Raw genomic sequence first — 22,257 nt, forward strand, 5'->3', positions numbered from 1 at the left:
CTGCTGATCTAGCTGCTCCTGAAGAGCCCGCCATTCCTGCTGATCTAGCCGCTCCTGAAGAGCCCGCCATTCCTGCTGATCTAGCCGCTCCTGAGGAGCCTGCAGCTCCTGAAGAGCCTGCCATTCCTGAAGAGCCTGCAGCTCCTGAAGAGCCTGCCATTCCTGCTCATCTAGCCGCTCCTGAAGAGCCTGCAGCTCCTGAAGAGCCTGCCATTCCTGAAGAGCCCGCCGCTCCTGAAGAGCCTGCCGCTCCTGCTGATCTTGCCACTCCTGAAGAGCCTGCCGCTCCTGCTGATCTTGCTGCTCCTGAGAAGCCTGCAGTTCCTGCACCTGCACCTGGGCCGCTGGGCAGTGGAGAACCATTTCAGGCATCATCACCCCCTAGGGCTCTGCGCCCTCTGCACCCTCCTACACCTTCTCCAAAATCCCACCATAAATCCCCTCCCCTACCCGAAGTTGACTTCCCTACCCCTGAATTTGCTTTTGTTTTGTTTTTCTTTAGTTTAGCTTATTTGTTTTACATCATTTATGGCATCCTGTATTTTTCCATTTTCCACTTCCTTTAATAAAATACAGATTTTTTTCCCTTTTAAATTGTGCATTTCAGGAACATTAAGTGCATTCCCATGCTGTCCGACCATCACTACCATGTAGTTTTATGCTCTTTACGCTATTTATGCCCGTGAAGTACATCCCACCACGGCCTCAAACCCCTCATCTGGGCACTCCTGGGCATGCACACTCCTGGGCCTACACAATCCTGGATCTGTACACTCCTGGGCCTTCCCTGGCATGGGCCTTCTCTGGCCCTGGCTTGCACACTACTGGGCCTGCACACTCCTGGATTGCACACTCATGGGCCTGCACACTCCAGGACATGCACAATCTTGAGCCTGAACACACCTGGGCCTGTGTACTCCTGATTTTGCACACTCCTGGGCCTGAACACTGCTGGGCCTGCACAGCCCTAGGCCTGTACAATTCTGGGCCTGAACACTCCTGTCTCTGCACACTCCGGAGTCTGCACACGCCTGGGCCTGCACACTCCTGGGCCTGTACACCCCTGGGCCTGCACCCTCCTTGGCCTGCACACTCCTCTGTCTGCACACAGCTGGGCCTGCAAACTTCAGGGCCTGCACTCTACTTGGCCTGCACACTACTGGGCCTGCTCCCTCCTATGCCTGCACACTCCTGGGCATGCACACTCCTGGGCCTGCACACTCCTGGGCCTGCCCTGTCCCTGGCACCAGCCTCCTTCACCCCAACGGTGCCACTCACACGGCTGCGGCGTCTAGCCAGGAGCCCCCAACCGAAACCCCTCCCGAGGGACCCCCTTGCCGGCCCCCAGGGAAGCAGCGGGGCTCCTCTTACCTGCGAGGCGGAGACGTAGTCCAGCTGCAGCCTGACGTCCAGCTGCCGGGCGTGCAGGGCCAGCGTGCATGAGGGCAGCAGGATGGCCGTGATCGGCTGGAAGCTGCCCCCCGAGCCTCTACCGCCCCTTGGGGAAGAGGAGGAGGAAAATCCACGTCAGTGCCAAGAACACAGGACCCGTCCACAGAGGGCCCCTCAGGTGTGACAACCCCAGAGGCGCCCGCAGCCGACCTGGACTGAGAGCCACTTTTCTCGCGGAAGCTCAAGGACCTATGCTGAGCCTCCCTCTCCCTCCCTAAAGAGGGAAAACCCAGAGGCTTTCTAACTTTGCACTCACTGTCCATGTATCAGCCATGTCTAGTTTACCTGCACACTCCAGGGCCTGTACGCATCTATCCTTACACACTCCTTGCCTGCAAACTCCTGGGCCTCCTCCCTCCTGTACCTACACACTCCTGGGCCTGCACCACCCAGGGCCTGCCCTCTCCTGGGCCCGCACAATCCCTCGAGTGCACACTCAGGGCCTGCACACTCATGGGCCTTCCCTCTCCTGGGCCTGCCTCCAATTCGCCCGGCCCTCTCATGGACCTCCACACTCCTGGGCCTGCACACTCCAGAGCCTGTGTTCTCCTAGGCCCGCACACTCCTGGGACAGCACACACCTGGGCCTACACACTCCTGGACCTGCGCACACCTCGGCCTGCATGAACCTGGGCTTGTACACTCCTGGGCCTGTTACCACTTATGCCTGTGCACAGCTAGGCTTGTTCCCATCTGTGCCGGCACACTCCTGGGGCTACACACGGATTGAAATACACAGCCCTAGGCCTGTACAATACTGGGCCTGCACTCTCCTGTCTCTGCACACTCCGGTCTGCACACTCCTTGGCCTGCACACTCCTGAGCGTACTCCCTCCTGTGCCGGCACACTCCTAGGCATGTACACGCCTGGGCCTGCCCTCTGCTTGGTGGGTATGGTCATGGGACTCCCCATTCCTGCGCCTGAACACCCTTGGGCCTGCCCTTTCTTGGGCCTGCACACTCTGGGGCCTGACGTCCCCTGGTTCCAGACACTACAGGGACTGAACACTCCTGGGCCTGCACACTGCTGGGTATGCACAGCCGTGGGCCGCACACTCCTGTCTCTGCACACTCCGGTGTCTGCACACTCCTGGGCCTGTACACTCCTGGACCTGCCCTGGACTGGGCTTGCACCCTCCTGGGCCTGCACACTCCAAGGCCTGCACACTCCTGGGTCTGCACACTACTGGGGCTGCTCCCACTTGTGCCTGCACACTCCTGGGCCTGCACACTCCTTGCCCTGCACACTCCTGGGGGTGCACACTGCTTGGTCTGCACACTCCTGGGCCTGCACATTCCAGGGATTGTCCTCTCCAGGGTCTGCACATTCCTTGGCCTGCACCTTCCTTGTCCTGTGCACTCCTCTGTCTGCACACTCCTGGGCCTGCACACTCCTTGGCCTGCAAACTCCAGGGCCTGCACACACATGGGCCTGTACACTCCTGGGCCTGCCCTGGCCTGGGCCTGCGTATTCCTTTTCCTGCACACTCCACTGTCTGCACACTCCTGGGCCTGCCCTCTCCTGGACCTACAAAATGTTGGGCCTGCACACACCTGGGCCTGTATACCCCTGGACCTGCACACACCTGTGACTGATCCCTCCTGTGTCTGCACACTCCAGGTCCTGCACACTCCTGGGACTTCCCTCTCCTGGGCCTGCCCCAAATTCGGCCGGCCCTCTTCTGGACCTGTACATCCTTGGGCCTTCACACTACTGGGCCTGCTCCCACTTGTGCCTGCACACACCTGGGCCTGCACACTCCTCGGCCTGTAGACTCCAGGATATGAACTCCCCTGTCTCTGCACACTCCGGTGTCTGCACACTCCTTGGCTTTCACACTCATTAGCCTACTACCACCTGTGCCTGCACACTACTGGGCCTGCTCCCACCTATGCCGACACACTTCTTCGCCTGTCCCTCCTGTGCCGTCACAATCCTAGGACTGCACACTCCTGTCTCTGCACACTCCAGTGTCTGCACACTCCTGGTCCTGCACACTCCTGGGCCTGTACACTCCTCTGTCTGCTCACTCCTGGGCCTGCCCTCTCCTGGGTCCGCACAAATCCTCGTGTGCACATTCCAGAGCCTGCAAACTCCTGGGCCTTCCCTCTCCTGGGCCTGCCCCCTATTCGGCCGGCCCTCTCCAGGACCTGCACATTCTTGGGCCTTCACACTACTGGGCCTGCTCCCACTTGTGCCTGCACACACCTGGCACTGCACACTCCTCGGCCTGCTCCCTCCTGTGCCTGCACACTCCTGGGCATGCACACTCCTGGGCCTGCACACTCCTGGATCTGTACACTCCTGGGCCTTCCCTGCATGGGCCTTCTCTGGCCTAGGCTTGCACACTGTTGGGCCCGCACACACCTGGATTGCACACTCATAGGCCTGCACACTCCAAGACATGCACAATGTTTAGCCTGAACACACCTGGGCCTGTATAATCCTGATTTTGCACACTCCTGGGCCTGAACACTGCTGGGCTGCACAGCCCAAGGCCTGTACAATCTTGGGCCTGCACAATCCTGTCTCTGCACACTGCGGAGTCTGCACACGCCTTGGCCTGCACACTCCTGGGCCTGTACACTCCAGGACCTACACCCTCCTTGGCCTGCACACACCTTTGTCTGCACACTCCTGGGCCTGCAATCTTCAGGACCTGCACACTCCTGGGACAGCAGACACCTGGGCCTTCATACTCCTGGACCTGCGAACACTCGGGCCTGCATGAACCTGGGCTTGTACACTCCTGGGCCTGCAAACTTCAGGACCTGCACACTCCTGGGACAGCAGACACCTGGGCCTTCACACTCCTGGACCTGCGCACACTTGGACCTGCATAAACCTGGGCTTGTACACTCCTGGGCCTGCTCCCATCTATGCCTGCACACTCCTAGCCCTGTTCCCACCTGTGCCGGCACACTCCTGGGCCTGCACACTCCTGTCTCTGCACACTCCAGTGTCTGCACACTCCTGCTCCTGCACACTCCTGGACCTGTACACTCCTGGGCCTTCCCTGGCCTGGGCCTGCACCCTCCTTGGCCTGCACACTCCTCTGTCTGCACACTCCTGGGCCTGCACACTCCTGGACCTGCACAATGTTGGGCCTAAACACACCTGGGCCTGTACACTCCTGGACCTGCACACTCCTGTGACTGATCCCTCCTGTGTCTGCACACTCCTGAGCCTGCACACTGCTGGGCCTGCCCTCTCCTGGGCTCGCACAATCCCTCGTGTGCACACTCAAGGGCCTGCACACTCCAGGGCCTGTACGCATCTATCCTTACACACTCCTTGCCTGCAAACTCCTGGGCCTCCTCCCTCCTGTACCTACACACTCCTGGGCCTGCACAACCCAGGGCCTGCAGACTCCTGGGACTGCACACACCAGGGCATGCACTCTCCTGGACCTGTGCACACCTGGGCCTGCACGAACATTGGCCTGTACACTCCTGGGCTTCCACACTCCTGTACCTGCTCCCTCCTGTGACTACATACTCCTCGGCCTACAAACTCCTGGTCCTGAACACTCCTGGGCCTGAACACTATTGGCACTGCACACTCTTGGGACAGCACACTTCTGGCCCTGCACACTCCTGCGCCTTCCAATTCCTGGGCCTGCCCCCAATTCGGCCGGCCCTATCCTGCACCTGCACACTCTGGGCCTGCACACTACTGGCACTGCTCCCACTTGTGCCTGCACACACCTGGGTCTGCACACTCCTCGGTCTGCTGCCTCCTGTGCCTGCACACTCCTGGGCATGCACACGCCTGGGCCTGCCCTCTGCTTGGTGGGCACGGTCCTGGGACTCCCCATTCCTGCGCCTGAACACCCTTGGACCTGCCCTTTCTTGGGCCTGCACACTCTGGGGCCTGACGTCCCCTGGTTCTGCACAGTACAGGGACTGCACACTCCTGGGCCTGCACACTGCTGGGTCTGCACAGCCCTGGGCCTGCACACTCCTGTCTCTGCACACTCCGGTGTCTGCACACTCCTGGGCCTGAACACTCCTGGACCTGCCCTGGACTGGGCCTGCACCCTCCTTTGCCTGCACACTCCACGGCCTGCACACTCCTGCGGCTGCTCCCACATGTGCCTGCACACTCCTGGCCCTGCACACTCCTGGGGGTGCACACTGCTTGGTCTGCACAGTCCTGGGCCTGCACGTTCCAGGGATTGTCCTCTCCAGGGCCTGCACACTCCTGGGCCTGCACCCTCCTTGTCCTGCGCACTCCTCTGTCTGCACACTCCTACCCCTGCACACTCTTGGGCCTGCACACTACTGGGCCTGCTCCTACGTGTGCCTGCACACACCTGGGCCTGCACACCAGCCCTCTGTGGGGCCCTTCCTTTGCTGAGTCTGTGCATGAGCTCCCTGTGATGCCAGCCCACAGAGGTGACAGGTGCAGTAGGTGTTTGTGGTTCTAGAGACATGATGGCTCTCCTAGGAAGCCGGGTCCAGATGATCCCCACTGCGCCGATGGGGGATTGGGGAGACCCTGAGAAGCAGGTGGCTTGTCCAGGGTGACAGCACTGCTGGCGGGGGAGCCGGGTCTGAAGCCAGCTGTGTCATCAGAGCTGTGACCCTGGCTGCATCCAGGCCTCCCCAGGGCTATAGGAGGGGCCGAGTTGGTGTCACTGGGTGGACATGGCATGGGGTGGGAAGTGAGCCATCAACAGCCCAAAAAGGCCCTTGGGGAGCTTTGTGTAAGGAGGAAGCTTGGGGAAGGGGACCCCAGGAAGTGACCTCACTTCCCTGGCAACAGAGCCCAACACAACTTGGGACCCAGGTCACCAGGCACCCGCTGTGTAGAGAAGGACACTTCTCAACTGACTTGGCTGGTGAACTCAGCTCAGCTCAGACATGTTTTGTTGCATCCCAAGATCCCGAGGTCGCGGCCCGCGGAAAGCCCGCAGCAACGGCCTTTGCCAACAGTGCCGACAGTGGGTCGGGTCTCACCCCAGGCGCCTCTGGCCTTTTGGCCAGAGGGACCGAAAGGTAACACAGGGAGGCCCAGGGCAGGCCCGCCCAGGCCGGGCCACCACTCAGACCCCACCAGGGTGGCCCCACAGCCCCTTCCTGACTGGTGGCGGTGGGGCAGTCATGTTGGGGGGGTCCTGCCTCAAGCAAGAGCAGGCTGAGGAAGGGTCAGAGGCCTGGGGGGCCGATCACGTCACCAACCTGGGTCCAAGCGGGCTGGCTGGGATGTGGAGAACCGGGGCAGGGCCCTGCTGCCCGAGGTGGCGCCCATGCCCTAGGGTGTGTCTCTTGCCTCCCGGGTGACTGAGATGACCAAGGTCCCAGTCTGATCAGGCAGCAGACGGTCGAGTGGGGCAGAAGCAGGAGTGGTCCTGGCCAGGCAGGGCTCTGAGACCTGCGGGCCGGGCCGGCTGCCGGTCACTGTCATTGAAGAGCCAGACACCGCAGGATCCGGGGAACCAGGACACTCATGCCAGCTCCCCAAGTGAGGGGCTGGTGTGCCACACTGTGGAAGGCCAGCACAGGCTCCGGAAGAGTCTGGGTATGAAGGGCTCCCCACCACCACAGCCTCCTGCCCAGACATCGCCCAGGTCTCTCCCCAGGATCTTGCCTGCAGCTCCTGAAGAGCCTGCTGCTCCTGCTCATCTAGCCGCTCCTGAAGAGCCTGCCGCTCCTGCTGATCTTGCCGCTCTTGAACAACCTGCAGCTCCTGAAGAGCCTGCCTCTCCTCCTGATCTAGCCGCTCCTGAAGAGCCCGCCGCTCCTGAAGAGCCCACGGCTCCTGAAGAGCCTGCCGCTCCTGAAGAGCCCACCGATCCTGAAGAGCCTGACGCTCCTGCTGATCTAGCTGCTCCTGAAGAGCCCGCCATTCCTGCTGATCTAGCCGCTCCTGAAGAGCCCGCCATTCCTGCTGATCTAGCCACTCCTGAACAACCTGCTGTTCCTGCTGATCTAGCCGCTCCTGAAGAGCCTGCAACTCCTGAAGAGCCTGCCATTCCTGAAGAGCCTTCAGCTCCTGAAGAGCCTGCCATTCCTGCTCATCTAGCCGCTCCTGAAGAGCCTGCAGCTCCTGAAGAGCCTGCCATTCCTGAAGAGCCCGCCGCTCCTGAAGAGCCTGCCGCTCCTGCTGATCTTGCCACTCCTGAAGAGCCTGCCGCTCCTGCTGATCTTGCTGCTCCTGAGAAGCCTGCAGTTCCTGCACCTGCACCTGGGCCGCTGGGCAGTGGAGAACCATTTCAGGCATCATCACCCCCTAGGGCTCTGCCCCCTCTGCACCCTCCTACACCTTCTCCAAAATCCCACCATAAATCCCCTCCCCTACCCGAAGTTGACTTCCCTACCCCTGAATTTGCTTTTGTTTTGTTTTTCTTTAGTTTAGTTTATTTGTTTTACATCATTTATGGCATCCTGTATTTTTCCATTTTCCACTTCCTTTAATAAAATACAGATTTTTTTCCCTTTTAAATTGTGCATTTCAGGAACATTAAGTGCATTCCCATGCTGTCCGACCATCACTACCATGTAGTTTTATGCTCTTTACGCTATTTATGCCCGTGAAGTACATCCCACCACGGCCTCAAACCCCTCATCTGGACACTCCTGGGCATGCACACTCCTGGGCCTACACAATCCTGGATCTGTACACTCCTGGGCCTTCCCTGGCATGGGCCTTCTCTGGCCCTGGCTTGCACACTACTGGGCCTGCACACTCCTGGATTGCACACTCATGGGCCTGCACACTCCAGGACATGCACAATCTTGAGCCTGAACACACCTGGGCCTGTGTACTCCTGATTTTGCACACTCCTGGGCCTGAACACTGCTGGGCCTGCACAGCCCTAGGCCTGTACAATTCTGGGCCTGCACACTCCTGTCTCTGCACACTCCGGAGTCTGCACACGCCTGGGCCTGCACACTCCTGGGCCTGTACACCCCTGGGCCTGCACCCTCCTTGGCCTGCACACTCCTCTGTCTGCACACAGCTGGGCCTGCAAACTTCAGGGCCTGCACTCTACTTGGCCTGCACACTACTGGGCCTGCTCCCTCCTATGCCTGCACACTCCTGGGCCTGCACACTCCTGGGCCTGCCCTGTCCCTGGCACCAGCCTCCTTCACCCCAACGGTGCCACTCACACGGCTGCGGCGTCTAGCCAGGAGCCCCCAACCGAAACCCCTCCCGAGGGACCCCCTTGCCGGCCCCCAGGGAAGCAGCGGGGCTCCTCTTACCTGCGAGGCGGAGACGTAGTCCAGCTGCAGCCTGACGTCCAGCTGCCGGGCGTGCAGGGCCAGCGTGCATGAGGGCAGCAGGATGGCCGTGATCGGCTGGAAGCTGCCCCCCGAGCCTCTACCGCCCCTTGGGGAAGAGGAGGAGGAAAATCCACGTCAGTGCCAAGAACACAGGACCCGTCCACAGAGGGCCCCTCAGGTGTGACAACCCCAGAGGCGCCCGCAGCCGACCTGGACTGAGAGCCACTTTTCTCGCGGAAGCTCAAGGACCTATGCTGAGCCTCCCTCTCCCTCCCTAAAGAGGGAAAACCCAGAGGCTTTCTAACTTTGCACTCACTGTCCATGTATCAGCCATGTCTAGTTTACCTGCACACTCCAGGGCCTGTACGCATCTATCCTTACACACTCCTTGCCTGCAAACTCCTGGGCCTCCTCCCTCCTGTACCTACACACTCCTGGGCCTGCACCACCCAGGGCCTGCCCTCTCCTGGGCCCGCACAATCCCTCGAGTGCACACTCAGGGCCTGCACACTCATGGGCCTTCCCTCTCCTGGGCCTGCCTCCAATTCGCCCGGCCCTCTCATGGACCTCCACACTCCTGGGCCTGCACACTCCAGAGCCTGTGTTCTCCTAGGCCCGCACACTCCTGGGACAGCACACACCTGGGCCTACACACTCCTGGACCTGCGCACACCTCGGCCTGCATGAACCTGGGCTTGTACACTCCTGGGCCTGTTACCACTTATGCCTGTGCACAGCTAGGCTTGTTCCCATCTGTGCCGGCACACTCCTGGGGCTACACACGGATTGAAATACACAGCCCTAGGCCTGTACAATACTGGGCCTGCACTCTCCTGTCTCTGCACACTCCGGTCTGCACACTCCTTGGCCTGCACACTCCTGAGCGTACTCCCTCCTGTGCCGGCACACTCCTAGGCATGTACACGCCTGGGCCTGCCCTCTGCTTGGTGGGTATGGTCATGGGACTCCCCATTCCTGCGCCTGAACACCCTTGGGCCTGCCCTTTCTTGGGCCTGCACACTCTGGGGCCTGACGTCCCCTGGTTCCAGACACTACAGGGACTGAACACTCCTGGGCCTGCACACTGCTGGGTATGCACAGCCGTGGGCCGCACACTCCTGTCTCTGCACACTCCGGTGTCTGCACACTCCTGGGCCTGTACACTCCTGGACCTGCCCTGGACTGGGCTTGCACCCTCCTGGGCCTGCACACTCCAAGGCCTGCACACTCCTGGGTCTGCACACTACTGGGGCTGCTCCCACTTGTGCCTGCACACTCCTGGGCCTGCACACTCCTTGCCCTGCACACTCCTGGGGGTGCACACTGCTTGGTCTGCACACTCCTGGGCCTGCACATTCCAGGGATTGTCCTCTCCAGGGTCTGCACATTCCTTGGCCTGCACCTTCCTTGTCCTGTGCACTCCTCTGTCTGCACACTCCTGGGCCTGCACACTCCTTGGCCTGCAAACTCCAGGGCCTGCACACACATGGGCCTGTACACTCCTGGGCCTGCCCTGGCCTGGGCCTGCGTATTCCTTTTCCTGCACACTCCACTGTCTGCACACTCCTGGGCCTGCCCTCTCCTGGACCTACAAAATGTTGGGCCTGCACACACCTGGGCCTGTATACCCCTGGACCTGCACACACCTGTGACTGATCCCTCCTGTGTCTGCACACTCCAGGTCCTGCACACTCCTGGGACTTCCCTCTCCTGGGCCTGCCCCAAATTCGGCCGGCCCTCTCCTGGACCTGTACATCCTTGGGCCTTCACACTACTGGGCCTGCTCCCACTTGTGCCTGCACACACCTGGGCCTGCACACTCCTCGGCCTGTAGACTCCAGGATATGCACTCCCCTGTCTCTGCACACTACGGTGTCTGCACACTCCTTGGCTTTCACACTCATTAGCCTACTACCACCTGTGCCTGCACACTACTGGGCCTGCTCCCACCTATGCCGACACACTTCTTCGCCTGTCCCTCCTGTGCCGTCACAATCCTGGGACTGCACACTCCTGTCTCTGCACACTCCAGTGTCTGCACACTCCTGGTCCTGCACATCCCTGGATATGTACACTCCTGGGCCTTCCCTGAAATGGGCCTTCTCTGGTCCTGGCTTGCACACTACTGGGCCCGCACACTCCTGGATTGCACACTCATGGGCCTGCACACTCCAGGACTTGCACAATCTTGAGCCTGAACACACCTGGGCCTGTATACTCCTGATTTTGCACACTCCTGGGCCTGAACACTGCTGGGCCTGCACAGCCCTAGGCCTGTACAATCCTGGGCCTGCACACTCCTGTCTCTGCACACTCCGGAGTCTGCACACGCCTGGGCCTGCACACTCCTGGGCCTGTACACCCCTGGGCCTGCACCCTCCTTGGCCTGCACACTCCTCTGTCTGCACACAGCTGGGCCTGCAAACTTCAGGGCCTGCACTCTACTTGGCCTGCACACTACTGGGCCTGCTCCCTCCTATGCCTGCACACTCCTGGGCATGCACACTCCTGGGCCTGCACACTCCTGGGCCTGACCTGTCCCTGGCACCAGCCTCCTTCACCCCAACGGTGCCACTCACACGGCTGCGGCATCTAGCCAGGAGCCCCCAACCGAAACCCCTCCCGAGGGACTCCCTTGCCGGCCCCCAGGGAAGCAGCGGGGCTCCTCTTACCTGCGAGGCGGAGATGTAGTCCAGCTGCAGCCTGACGTCCAGCTGCCGGGCGTGCAGGGCCAGCGTGCATGAGGGCAGCAGGATGGCCGTGATCGGCTGGAAGCTGCCCCCCGAGCCTCTACCGCCCCTTGGGGAAGAGGAGGAGGAAAATCCACGTCAGTGCCAAGAACACAGGACCCGTCCACAGAGGGCCCCTCAGGTGTGACAACCCCAGAGGCGCCCGCAGCCGACCTGGACTGAGAGCCACTTTTCTCGCGGAAGCTCAAGGACCTATGCTGAGCCTCCCTCTCCCTCCCTAAAGAGGGAAAACCCAGAGGCTTTCTAACTTTGCACTCACTGTCCATGTATCAGCCATGTCTAGTTTACCTGCACACTCCAGGGCCTGTACGCATCTATCCTTACACACTCCTTGCCTGCAAACTCCTGGGCCTCCTCCCTCCTGTACCTACACACTCCTGGGCCTGCACCACCCAGGGCCTGCCCTCTCCTGGGCCCGCACAATCCCTCGAGTGCACACTCAGGGCCTGCACACTCATGGGCCTTCCCTCTCCTGGGCCTGCCTCCAATTCGCCCGGCCCTCTCATGGACCTCCACACTCCTGGGCCTGCACACTCCAGAGCCTGTGTTCTCCTAGGCCCGCACACTCCTGGGACAGCACACACCTGGGCCTACACACTCCTGGACCTGCGCACACCTCGGCCTGCATGAACCTGGGCTTGTACACTCCTGGGCCTGTTACCACTTATGCCTGTGCACAGCTAGGCTTGTTCCCATCTGTGCCGGCACACTCCTGGGGCTACACACGGATTGAAATACACAGCCCTAGGCCTGTACAATACTGGGCCTGCACTCTCCTGTCTCTGCACACTCCGGTCTGCACACTCCTTGGCCTGCACACTCCTGAGCGTACTCCCTCCTGTGCCGGCACACTCCTAGGCATGTACACGCCTGGGCCTGCCCTCTGCTTGGTGGGTATGGTCATGGGACTCCCCATTCCTGCGCCTGAACACCCTTGGGCCTGCCCTTTCTTGGGCCTGCACACTCTGGGGCCTGACGTCCCCTGGTTCCAGACACTACAGGGACTGAACACTCCTGGGCCTGCACACTGCTGGGTATGCACAGCCGTGGGCCGCACACTCCTGTCTCTGCACACTCCGGTGTCTGCACACTCCTGGGCCTGTACACTCCTGGACCTGCCCTGGACTGGGCTTGCACCCTCCTGGGCCTGCACACTCCAAGGCCTGCACACTCCTGGGTCTGCACACTACTGGGGCTGCTCCCACTTGTGCCTGCACACTCCTGGGCCTGCACACTCCTTGCCCTGCACACTCCTGGGGGTGCACACTGCTTGGTCTGCACACTCCTGGGCCTGCACATTCCAGGGATTGTCCTCTCCAGGGTCTGCACATTCCTTGGCCTGCACCTTCCTTGTCCTGTGCACTCCTCTGTCTGCACACTCCTGGGCCTGCACACTCCTTGGCCTGCAAACTCCAGGGCCTGCACACACATGGGCCTGTACACTCCTGGGCCTGCCCTGGCCTGGGCCTGCGTATTCCTTTTCCTGCACACTCCACTGTCTGCACACTCCTGGGCCTGCCCTCTCCTGGACCTACAAAATGTTGGGCCTGCACACACCTGGGCCTGTATACCCCTGGACCTGCACACACCTGTGACTGATCCCTCCTGTGTCTGCACACTCCAGGTCCTGCACACTCCTGGGACTTCCCTCTCCTGGGCCTGCCCCAAATTCGGCCGGCCCTCTTCTGGACCTGTACATCCTTGGGCCTTCACACTACTGGGCCTGCTCCCACTTGTGCCTGCACACACCTGGGCCTGCACACTCCTCGGCCTGTAGACTCCAGGATATGAACTCCCCTGTCTCTGCACACTCCGGTGTCTGCACACTCCTTGGCTTTCACACTCATTAGCCTACTACCACCTGTGCCTGCACACTACTGGGCCTGCTCCCACCTATGCCGACACACTTCTTCGCCTGTCCCTCCTGTGCCGTCACAATCCTAGGACTGCACACTCCTGTCTCTGCACACTCCAGTGTCTGCACACTCCTGGTCCTGCACACTCCTGGGCCTGTACACTCCTCTGTCTGCTCACTCCTGGGCCTGCCCTCTCCTGGGTCCGCACAAATCCTCGTGTGCACATTCCAGAGCCTGCAAACTCCTGGGCCTTCCCTCTCCTGGGCCTGCCCCCTATTCGGCCGGCCCTCTCCAGGACCTGCACATTCTTGGGCCTTCACACTACTGGGCCTGCTCCCACTTGTGCCTGCACACACCTGGCACTGCACACTCCTCGGCCTGCTCCCTCCTGTGCCTGCACACTCCTGGGCATGCACACTCCTGGGCCTGCACACTCCTGGATCTGTACACTCCTGGGCCTTCCCTGCATGGGCCTTCTCTGGCCTAGGCTTGCACACTGTTGGGCCCGCACACACCTGGATTGCACACTCATAGGCCTGCACACTCCAAGACATGCACAATGTTTAGCCTGAACACACCTGGGCCTGTATAATCCTGATTTTGCACACTCCTGGGCCTGAACACTGCTGGGCTGCACAGCCCAAGGCCTGTACAATCTTGGGCCTGCACAATCCTGTCTCTGCACACTGCGGAGTCTGCACACGCCTTGGCCTGCACACTCCTGGGCCTGTACACTCCAGGACCTACACCCTCCTTGGCCTGCACACACCTTTGTCTGCACACTCCTGGGCCTGCAATCTTCAGGACCTGCACACTCCTGGGACAGCAGACACCTGGGCCTTCATACTCCTGGACCTGCGAACACTCGGGCCTGCATGAACCTGGGCTTGTACACTCCTGGGCCTGCAAACTTCAGGACCTGCACACTCCTGGGACAGCAGACACCTGGGCCTTCACACTCCTGGACCTGCGCACACTTGGACCTGCATAAACCTGGGCTTGTACACTCCTGGGCCTGCTCCCATCTATGCCTGCACACTCCTAGCCCTGTTCCCACCTGTGCCGGCACACTCCTGGGCCTGCACACTCCTGTCTCTGCACACTCCAGTGTCTGCACACTCCTGCTCCTGCACACTCCTGGACCTGTACACTCCTGGGCCTTCCCTGGCCTGGGCCTGCACCCTCCTTGGCCTGCACACTCCTCTGTCTGCACACTCCTGGGCCTGCACACTCCTGGACCTGCACAATGTTGGGCCTAAACACACCTGGGCCTGTACACTCCTGGACCTGCACACTCCTGTGACTGATCCCTCCTGTGTCTGCACACTCCTGGGCCTGCACACTGCTGGGCCTGCCCTCTCCTGGGCTCGCACAATCCCTCGTGTGCACACTCAAGGGCCTGCACACTCCAGGGCCTGTACGCATCTATCCTTACACACTCCTTGCCTGCAAACTCCTGGGCCTCCTCCCTCCTGTACCTACACACTCCTGGGCCTGCACAACCCAGGGCCTGCAGACTCCTGGGACTGCACACACCAGGGCATGCACTCTCCTGGACCTGTGCACACCTGGGCCTGCACGAACATTGGCCTGTACACTCCTGGGCTTCCACACTCCTGTACCTGCTCCCTCCTGTGACTACATACTCCTCGGCCTACAAACTCCTGGTCCTGAACACTCCTGGGCCTGAACACTATTGGCACTGCACACTCTTGGGACAGCACACTTCTGGCCCTGCACACTCCTGCGCCTTCCAATTCCTGGGCCTGCCCCCAATTCGGCCGGCCCTATCCTGCACCTGCACACTCTGGGCCTGCACACTACTGGGACTGCTCCCACTTGTGCCTGCACACACCTGGGTCTGCACACTCCTCGGTCTGCTGCCTCCTGTGCCTGCACACTCCTGGGCATGCACACGCCTGGGCCTGCCCTCTGCTTGGTGGGCACGGTCCTGGGACTCCCCATTCCTGCGCCTGAACACCCTTGGACCTGCCCTTTCTTGGGCCTGCACACTCTGGGGCCTGACGTCCCCTGGTTCTGCACAGTACAGGGACTGCACACTCCTGGGCCTGCACACTGCTGGGTCTGCACAGCCCTGGGCCTGCACACTCCTGTCTCTGCACACTCCGGTGTCTGCACACTCCTGGGCCTGAACACTCCTGGACCTGCCCTGGACTGGGCCTGCACCCTCCTTTGCCTGCACACTCCACGGCCTGCACACTCCTGGGTCTGCACACTACTGGGGCTGCTCCCACATGTGCCTGCACACTCCTGGCCCTGCACACTCCTGGGGGTGCACACTGCTTGGTCTGCACAGTCCTGGGCCTGCACGTTCCAGGGATTGTCCTCTCCAGGGCCTGCACACTCCTGGGCCTGCACCCTCCTTGTCCTGCGCACTCCTCTGTCTGCACACTCCTACCCCTGCACACTCTTGGGCCTGCACACTACTGGGCCTGCTCCTACGTGTGCCTGCACACACCTGGGCCTGCACACCAGCCCTCTGTGGGGCCCTTCCTTTGCTGAGTCTGTGCATGAGCTCCCTGTGATGCCAGCCCACAGAGGTGACAGGTGCAGTAGGTGTTTGTGGTTCTAGAGACATGATGGCTCTCCTAGGAAGCCGGGTCCAGATGATCCCCACTGCGCCGATGGGGGATTGGGGAGACCCTGAGAAGCAGGTGGCTTGTCCAGGGTGACAGCACTGCTGGCGGGGGAGCCGGGTCTGAAGCCAGCTGTGTCATCAGAGCTGTGACCCTGGCTGCATCCAGGCCTCCCCAGGGCTATAGGAGGGGCCGAGTTGGTGTCACTGGGTGGACATGGCATGGGGTGGGAAGTGAGCCATCAACAGCCCAAAAAGGCCCTTGGGGAGCTTTGTGTAAGGAGGAAGCTTGGGGAAGGGGACCCCAGGAAGTGACCTCACTTCCCTGGCAACAGAGCCCAACAGAACTTGGGACCCAGGTCACCAGGCACCCGCTGTGTAGAGAAGGACACTTCTCAACTGACTTGGCTGGTGAACTCAGCTCAGCTCAGACATGTTTTGTTGCATCCCAAGATCCCGAGGTCGCGGCCCGCGGAAAGCCCGCAGCAACGGCCTTTGCCAACAGTGCCGACAGTGGGTCGGGTCTCACCCCAGGCGCCTCTGGCCTTTTGGCCAGAGGGACCGAAAGGTAACACAGGGAGGCCCAGGGCAGGCCCGCCCAGGCCGGGCCACCACTCAGACCCCACCCGGGTGGCCCCACAGCCCCTTCCTGACTGGTGGCGGTGGGGCAGTCATGTTGGGGGGGTCCTGCCTCAAGCAAGAGCAGGCTGAGGAAGGGTCAGAGGCCTGGGGGGCCGATCACGTCACCAACCTGGGTCCAAGCGGGCTGGCTGGGATGTGGAGAACCGGGGCAGGGCCCTGCTGCCCGAGGTGGCGCCCATGCCCTAGGGTGTGTCTCTTGCCTCCCGGGTGACTGAGATGACCAAGGTCCCAGTCTGATCAGGCAGCAGACGGTCGAGTGGGGCAGAAGCAGGAGTGGTCCTGGCCAGGCAGGGCTCTGAGACCTGCGGGCCGGGCCGGCTGCCGGTCACTGTCATTGCAGAGCCAGACACCGCAGGATCCGGGGAACCAGGACACTCATGCCAGCTCCCCAAGTGAGGGGCTGGTGTGCCACACTGTGGAAGGCCAGCACAGGCTCCGGAAGAGTCTGGGTATGAAGGGCTCCCCACCACCACAGCCTCCTGCCCAGACATCGCCCAGGTCTCTCCCCAGGATCTTGCCTGCAGCTCCTGAAGAGCCTGCTGCTCCTGCTCATCTAGCCGCTCCTGAAGAGCCTGCCGCTCCTGCTGATCTTGCCGCTCTTGAACAACCTGCAGCTCCTGAAGAGCCTGCCTCTCCTCCTGATCTAGCCGCTCCTGAAGAGCCCGCCGCTCCTGAAGAGCCCACGGCTCCTGAAGAGCCTGCCGCTCCTGAAGAGCCCACCGATCCTGAAGAGCCTGACGCTCCTGCTGATCTAGCTGCTCCTGAAGAGCCCGCCATTCCTGCTGATCTAGCCGCTCCTGAGGAGCCTGCAGCTCCTGAAGAGCCTGCCATTCCTGAAGAGCCCGCCGCTCCTGAAGAGCCCGCCGCTCCTGAAGCGCCTGCCGTTCCTGCTGATCTAGCCGCTCCTGAAGAGCCCGCCATTCCTGCTGATCTAGCCACTCCTGAAGAACCTGCTGTTCCTGCTGATCTAGCCGCTCCTGAAGAGCCTGCAGCTCCTGAAGAGCCTGCCGCTCCTGCTGATCTTGCCACTCCTGAAGAGCCTGCCGCTCCTGAAGAGCCCACCGATCCTGAAGAGCCTGACGCTCCTGCTGATCTAGCTGCTCCTGAAGAGCCCGCCATTCCTGCTGATCTAGCTGCTCCTGAAGAGCCCGCCATTCCTGCTGATCTAGCCGCTCCTGAAGAGCCCGCCATTCCTGCTGATCTAGCCGCTCCTGAGGAGCCTGCAGCTCCTGAAGAGCCTGCCATTCCTGAAGAGCCTGCAGCTCCTGAAGAGCCTGCCATTCCTGCTCATCTAGCCGCTCCTGAAGAGCCTGCAGCTCCTGAAGAGCCTGCCATTCCTGAAGAGCCCGCCGCTCCTGAAGAGCCTGCCGCTCCTGCTGATCTTGCCACTCCTGAAGAGCCTGCCGCTCCTGCTGATCTTGCTGCTCCTGAGAAGCCTGCAGTTCCTGCACCTGCACCTGGGCCGCTGGGCAGTGGAGAACCATTTCAGGCATCATCACCCCCTAGGGCTCTGCCCCCTCTGCACCCTCCTACACCTTCTCCAAAATCCCACCATAAATCCCCTCCCCTACCCGAAGTTGACTTCCCTACCCCTGAATTTGCTTTTGTTTTGTTTTTCTTTAGTTTAGTTTATTTGTTTTACATCATTTATGGCATCCTGTATTTTTCCATTTTCCACTTCCTTTAATAAAATACAGATTTTTTTCCCTTTTAAATTGTGCATTTCAGGAACATTAAGTGCATTCCCATGCTGTCCGACCATCACTACCATGTAGTTTTATGCTCTTTACGCTATTTATGCCCGTGAAGTACATCCCACCACGGCCTCAAACCCCTCATCTGGGCACTCCTGGGCATGCACACTCCTGGGCCTACACAATCCTGGATCTGTACACTCCTGGGCCTTCCCTGGCATGGGCCTTCTCTGGCCCTGGCTTGCACACTACTGGGCCTGCACACTCCTGGATTGCACACTCATGGGCCTGCACACTCCAGGACATGCACAATCTTGAGCCTGAACACACCTGGGCCTGTGTACTCCTGATTTTGCACACTCCTGGGCCTGAACACTGCTGGGCCTGCACAGCCCTAGGCCTGTACAATTCTGGGCCTGAACACTCCTGTCTCTGCACACTCCGGAGTCTGCACACGCCTGGGCCTGCACACTCCTGGGCCTGTACACCCCTGGGCCTGCACCCTCCTTGGCCTGCACACTCCTCTGTCTGCACACAGCTGGGCCTGCAAACTTCAGGGCCTGCACTCTACTTGGCCTGCACACTACTGGGCCTGCTCCCTCCTATGCCTGCACACTCCTGGGCATGCACACTCCTGGGCCTGCACACTCCTGGGCCTGCCCTGTCCCTGGCACCAGCCTCCTTCACCCCAACGGTGCCACTCACACGGCTGCGGCGTCTAGCCAGGAGCCCCCAACCGAAACCCCTCCCGAGGGACCCCCTTGCCGGCCCCCAGGGAAGCAGCGGGGCTCCTCTTACCTGCGAGGCGGAGACGTAGTCCAGCTGCAGCCTGACGTCCAGCTGCCGGGCGTGCAGGGCCAGCGTGCATGAGGGCAGCAGGATGGCCGTGATCGGCTGGAAGCTGCCCCCCGAGCCTCTACCGCCCCTTGGGGAAGAGGAGGAGGAAAATCCACGTCAGTGCCAAGAACACAGGACCCGTCCACAGAGGGCCCCTCAGGTGTGACAACCCCAGAGGCGCCCGCAGCCGACCTGGACTGAGAGCCACTTTTCTCGCGGAAGCTCAAGGACCTATGCTGAGCCTCCCTCTCCCTCCCTAAAGAGGGAAAACCCAGAGGCTTTCTAACTTTGCACTCACTGTCCATGTATCAGCCATGTCTAGTTTACCTGCACACTCCAGGGCCTGTACGCATCTATCCTTACACACTCCTTGCCTGCAAACTCCTGGGCCTCCTCCCTCCTGTACCTACACACTCCTGGGCCTGCACCACCCAGGGCCTGCCCTCTCCTGGGCCCGCACAATCCCTCGAGTGCACACTCAGGGCCTGCACACTCATGGGCCTTCCCTCTCCTGGGCCTGCCTCCAATTCGCCCGGCCCTCTCATGGACCTCCACACTCCTGGGCCTGCACACTCCAGAGCCTGTGTTCTCCTAGGCCCGCACACTCCTGGGACAGCACACACCTGGGCCTACACACTCCTGGACCTGCGCACACCTCGGCCTGCATGAACCTGGGCTTGTACACTCCTGGGCCTGTTACCACTTATGCCTGTGCACAGCTAGGCTTGTTCCCATCTGTGCCGGCACACTCCTGGGGCTACACACGGATTGAAATACACAGCCCTAGGCCTGTACAATACTGGGCCTGCACTCTCCTGTCTCTGCACACTCCGGTCTGCACACTCCTTGGCCTGCACACTCCTGAGCGTACTCCCTCCTGTGCCGGCACACTCCTAGGCATGTACACGCCTGGGCCTGCCCTCTGCTTGGTGGGTATGGTCATGGGACTCCCCATTCCTGCGCCTGAACACCCTTGGGCCTGCCCTTTCTTGGGCCTGCACACTCTGGGGCCTGACGTCCCCTGGTTCCAGACACTACAGGGACTGAACACTCCTGGGCCTGCACACTGCTGGGTATGCACAGCCGTGGGCCGCACACTCCTGTCTCTGCACACTCCGGTGTCTGCACACTCCTGGGCCTGTACACTCCTGGACCTGCCCTGGACTGGGCTTGCACCCTCCTGGGCCTGCACACTCCAAGGCCTGCACACTCCTGGGTCTGCACACTACTGGGGCTGCTCCCACTTGTGCCTGCACACTCCTGGGCCTGCACACTCCTTGCCCTGCACACTCCTGGGGGTGCACACTGCTTGGTCTGCACACTCCTGGGCCTGCACATTCCAGGGATTGTCCTCTCCAGGGTCTGCACATTCCTTGGCCTGCACCTTCCTTGTCCTGTGCACTCCTCTGTCTGCACACTCCTGGGCCTGCACACTCCTTGGCCTGCAAACTCCAGGGCCTGCACACACATGGGCCTGTACACTCCTGGGCCTGCCCTGGCCTGGGCCTGCGTATTCCTTTTCCTGCACACTCCACTGTCTGCACACTCCTGGGCCTGCCCTCTCCTGGACCTACAAAATGTTGGGCCTGCACACACCTGGGCCTGTATACCCCTGGACCTGCACACACCTGTGACTGATCCCTCCTGTGTCTGCACACTCCAGGGCCTGCACACTCCTGGGACTTCCCTCTCCTGGGCCTGCCCCAAATTCGGCCGGCCCTCTTCTGGACCTGTACATCCTTGGGCCTTCACACTACTGGGCCTGCTCCCACTTGTGCCTGCACACACCTGGGCCTGCACACTCCTCGGCCTGTAGACTCCAGGATATGAACTCCCCTGTCTCTGCACACTCCGGTGTCTGCACACTCCTTGGCTTTCACACTCATTAGCCTACTACCACCTGTGCCTGCACACTACTGGGCCTGCTCCCACCTATGCCGACACACTTCTTCGCCTGTCCCTCCTGTGCCGTCACAATCCTAGGACTGCACACTCCTGTCTCTGCACACTCCAGTGTCTGCACACTCCTGGTCCTGCACACTCCTGGGCCTGTACACTCCTCTGTCTGCTCACTCCTGGGCCTGCCCTCTCCTGGGTCCGCACAAATCCTCGTGTGCACATTCCAGAGCCTGCAAACTCCTGGGCCTTCCCTCTCCTGGGCCTGCCCCCTATTCGGCCGGCCCTCTCCAGGACCTGCACATTCTTGGGCCTTCACACTACTGGGCCTGCTCCCACTTGTGCCTGCACACACCTGGCACTGCACACTCCTCGGCCTGCTCCCTCCTGTGCCTGCACACTCCTGGGCATGCACACTCCTGGGCCTGCACACTCCTGGATCTGTACACTCCTGGGCCTTCCCTGCATGGGCCTTCTCTGGCCTAGGCTTGCACACTGTTGGGCCCGCACACACCTGGATTGCACACTCATAGGCCTGCACACTCCAAGACATGCACAATGTTTAGCCTGAACACACCTGGGCCTGTATAATCCTGATTTTGCACACTCCTGGGCCTGAACACTGCTGGGCTGCACAGCCCAAGGCCTGTACAATCTTGGGCCTGCACAATCCTGTCTCTGCACACTGCGGAGTCTGCACACGCCTTGGCCTGCACACTCCTGGGCCTGTACACTCCAGGACCTACACCCTCCTTGGCCTGCACACACCTTTGTCTGCACACTCCTGGGCCTGCAATCTTCAGGACCTGCACACTCCTGGGACAGCAGACACCTGGGCCTTCATACTCCTGGACCTGCGAACACTCGGGCCTGCATGAACCTGGGCTTGTACACTCCTGGGCCTGCAAACTTCAGGACCTGCACACTCCTGGGACAGCAGACACCTGGGCCTTCACACTCCTGGACCTGCGCACACTTGGACCTGCATAAACCTGGGCTTGTACACTCCTGGGCCTGCTCCCATCTATGCCTGCACACTCCTAGCCCTGTTCCCACCTGTGCCGGCACACTCCTGGGCCTGCACACTCCTGTCTCTGCACACTCCAGTGTCTGCACACTCCTGCTCCTGCACACTCCTGGGCCTTCCCTGGCCTGGGCCTGCACCCTCCTTGGCCTGCACACTCCTCTGTCTGCACACTCCTGGGCCTGCACACTCCTGGACCTGCACAATGTTGGGCCTAAACACACCTGGGCCTGTACACTCCTGGACCTGCACACTCCTGTGACTGATCCCTCCTGTGTCT

General features: G+C 61.0%; 1 protein-coding gene across 1 annotated transcript in view; it reads right to left on the reverse strand.

The window, feature by feature from the left end:
* The window catches only part of LOC140690624 (uncharacterized), a 51,472-nt gene that overhangs the window by 26,845 nt on the left and 2,370 nt on the right, over positions 1–22,257 (reverse strand). The window contains exons 2-6 of the mRNA XM_072952502.1: positions 17,045–17,991; positions 16,636–16,828; positions 8,662–8,788; positions 6,637–6,829; positions 1,372–1,498 (exon numbers count right to left, since the gene is read on the reverse strand). Coding sequence (XP_072808603.1) covers positions 16,709–16,828; positions 17,045–17,991 — 1,067 coding nt within the window. The 3' untranslated portion in view covers positions 1,372–1,498; positions 6,637–6,829; positions 8,662–8,788; positions 16,636–16,708. The remainder of the gene's footprint in view (positions 1–1,371; positions 1,499–6,636; positions 6,830–8,661; positions 8,789–16,635; positions 16,829–17,044; positions 17,992–22,257) is intronic.

This window comes from Vicugna pacos, chromosome 31 (genome assembly GCF_048564905.1).
Source record: "Vicugna pacos chromosome 31, VicPac4, whole genome shotgun sequence".
NCBI classification, from domain to species: Eukaryota; Metazoa; Chordata; class Mammalia; order Artiodactyla; family Camelidae; genus Vicugna; species Vicugna pacos.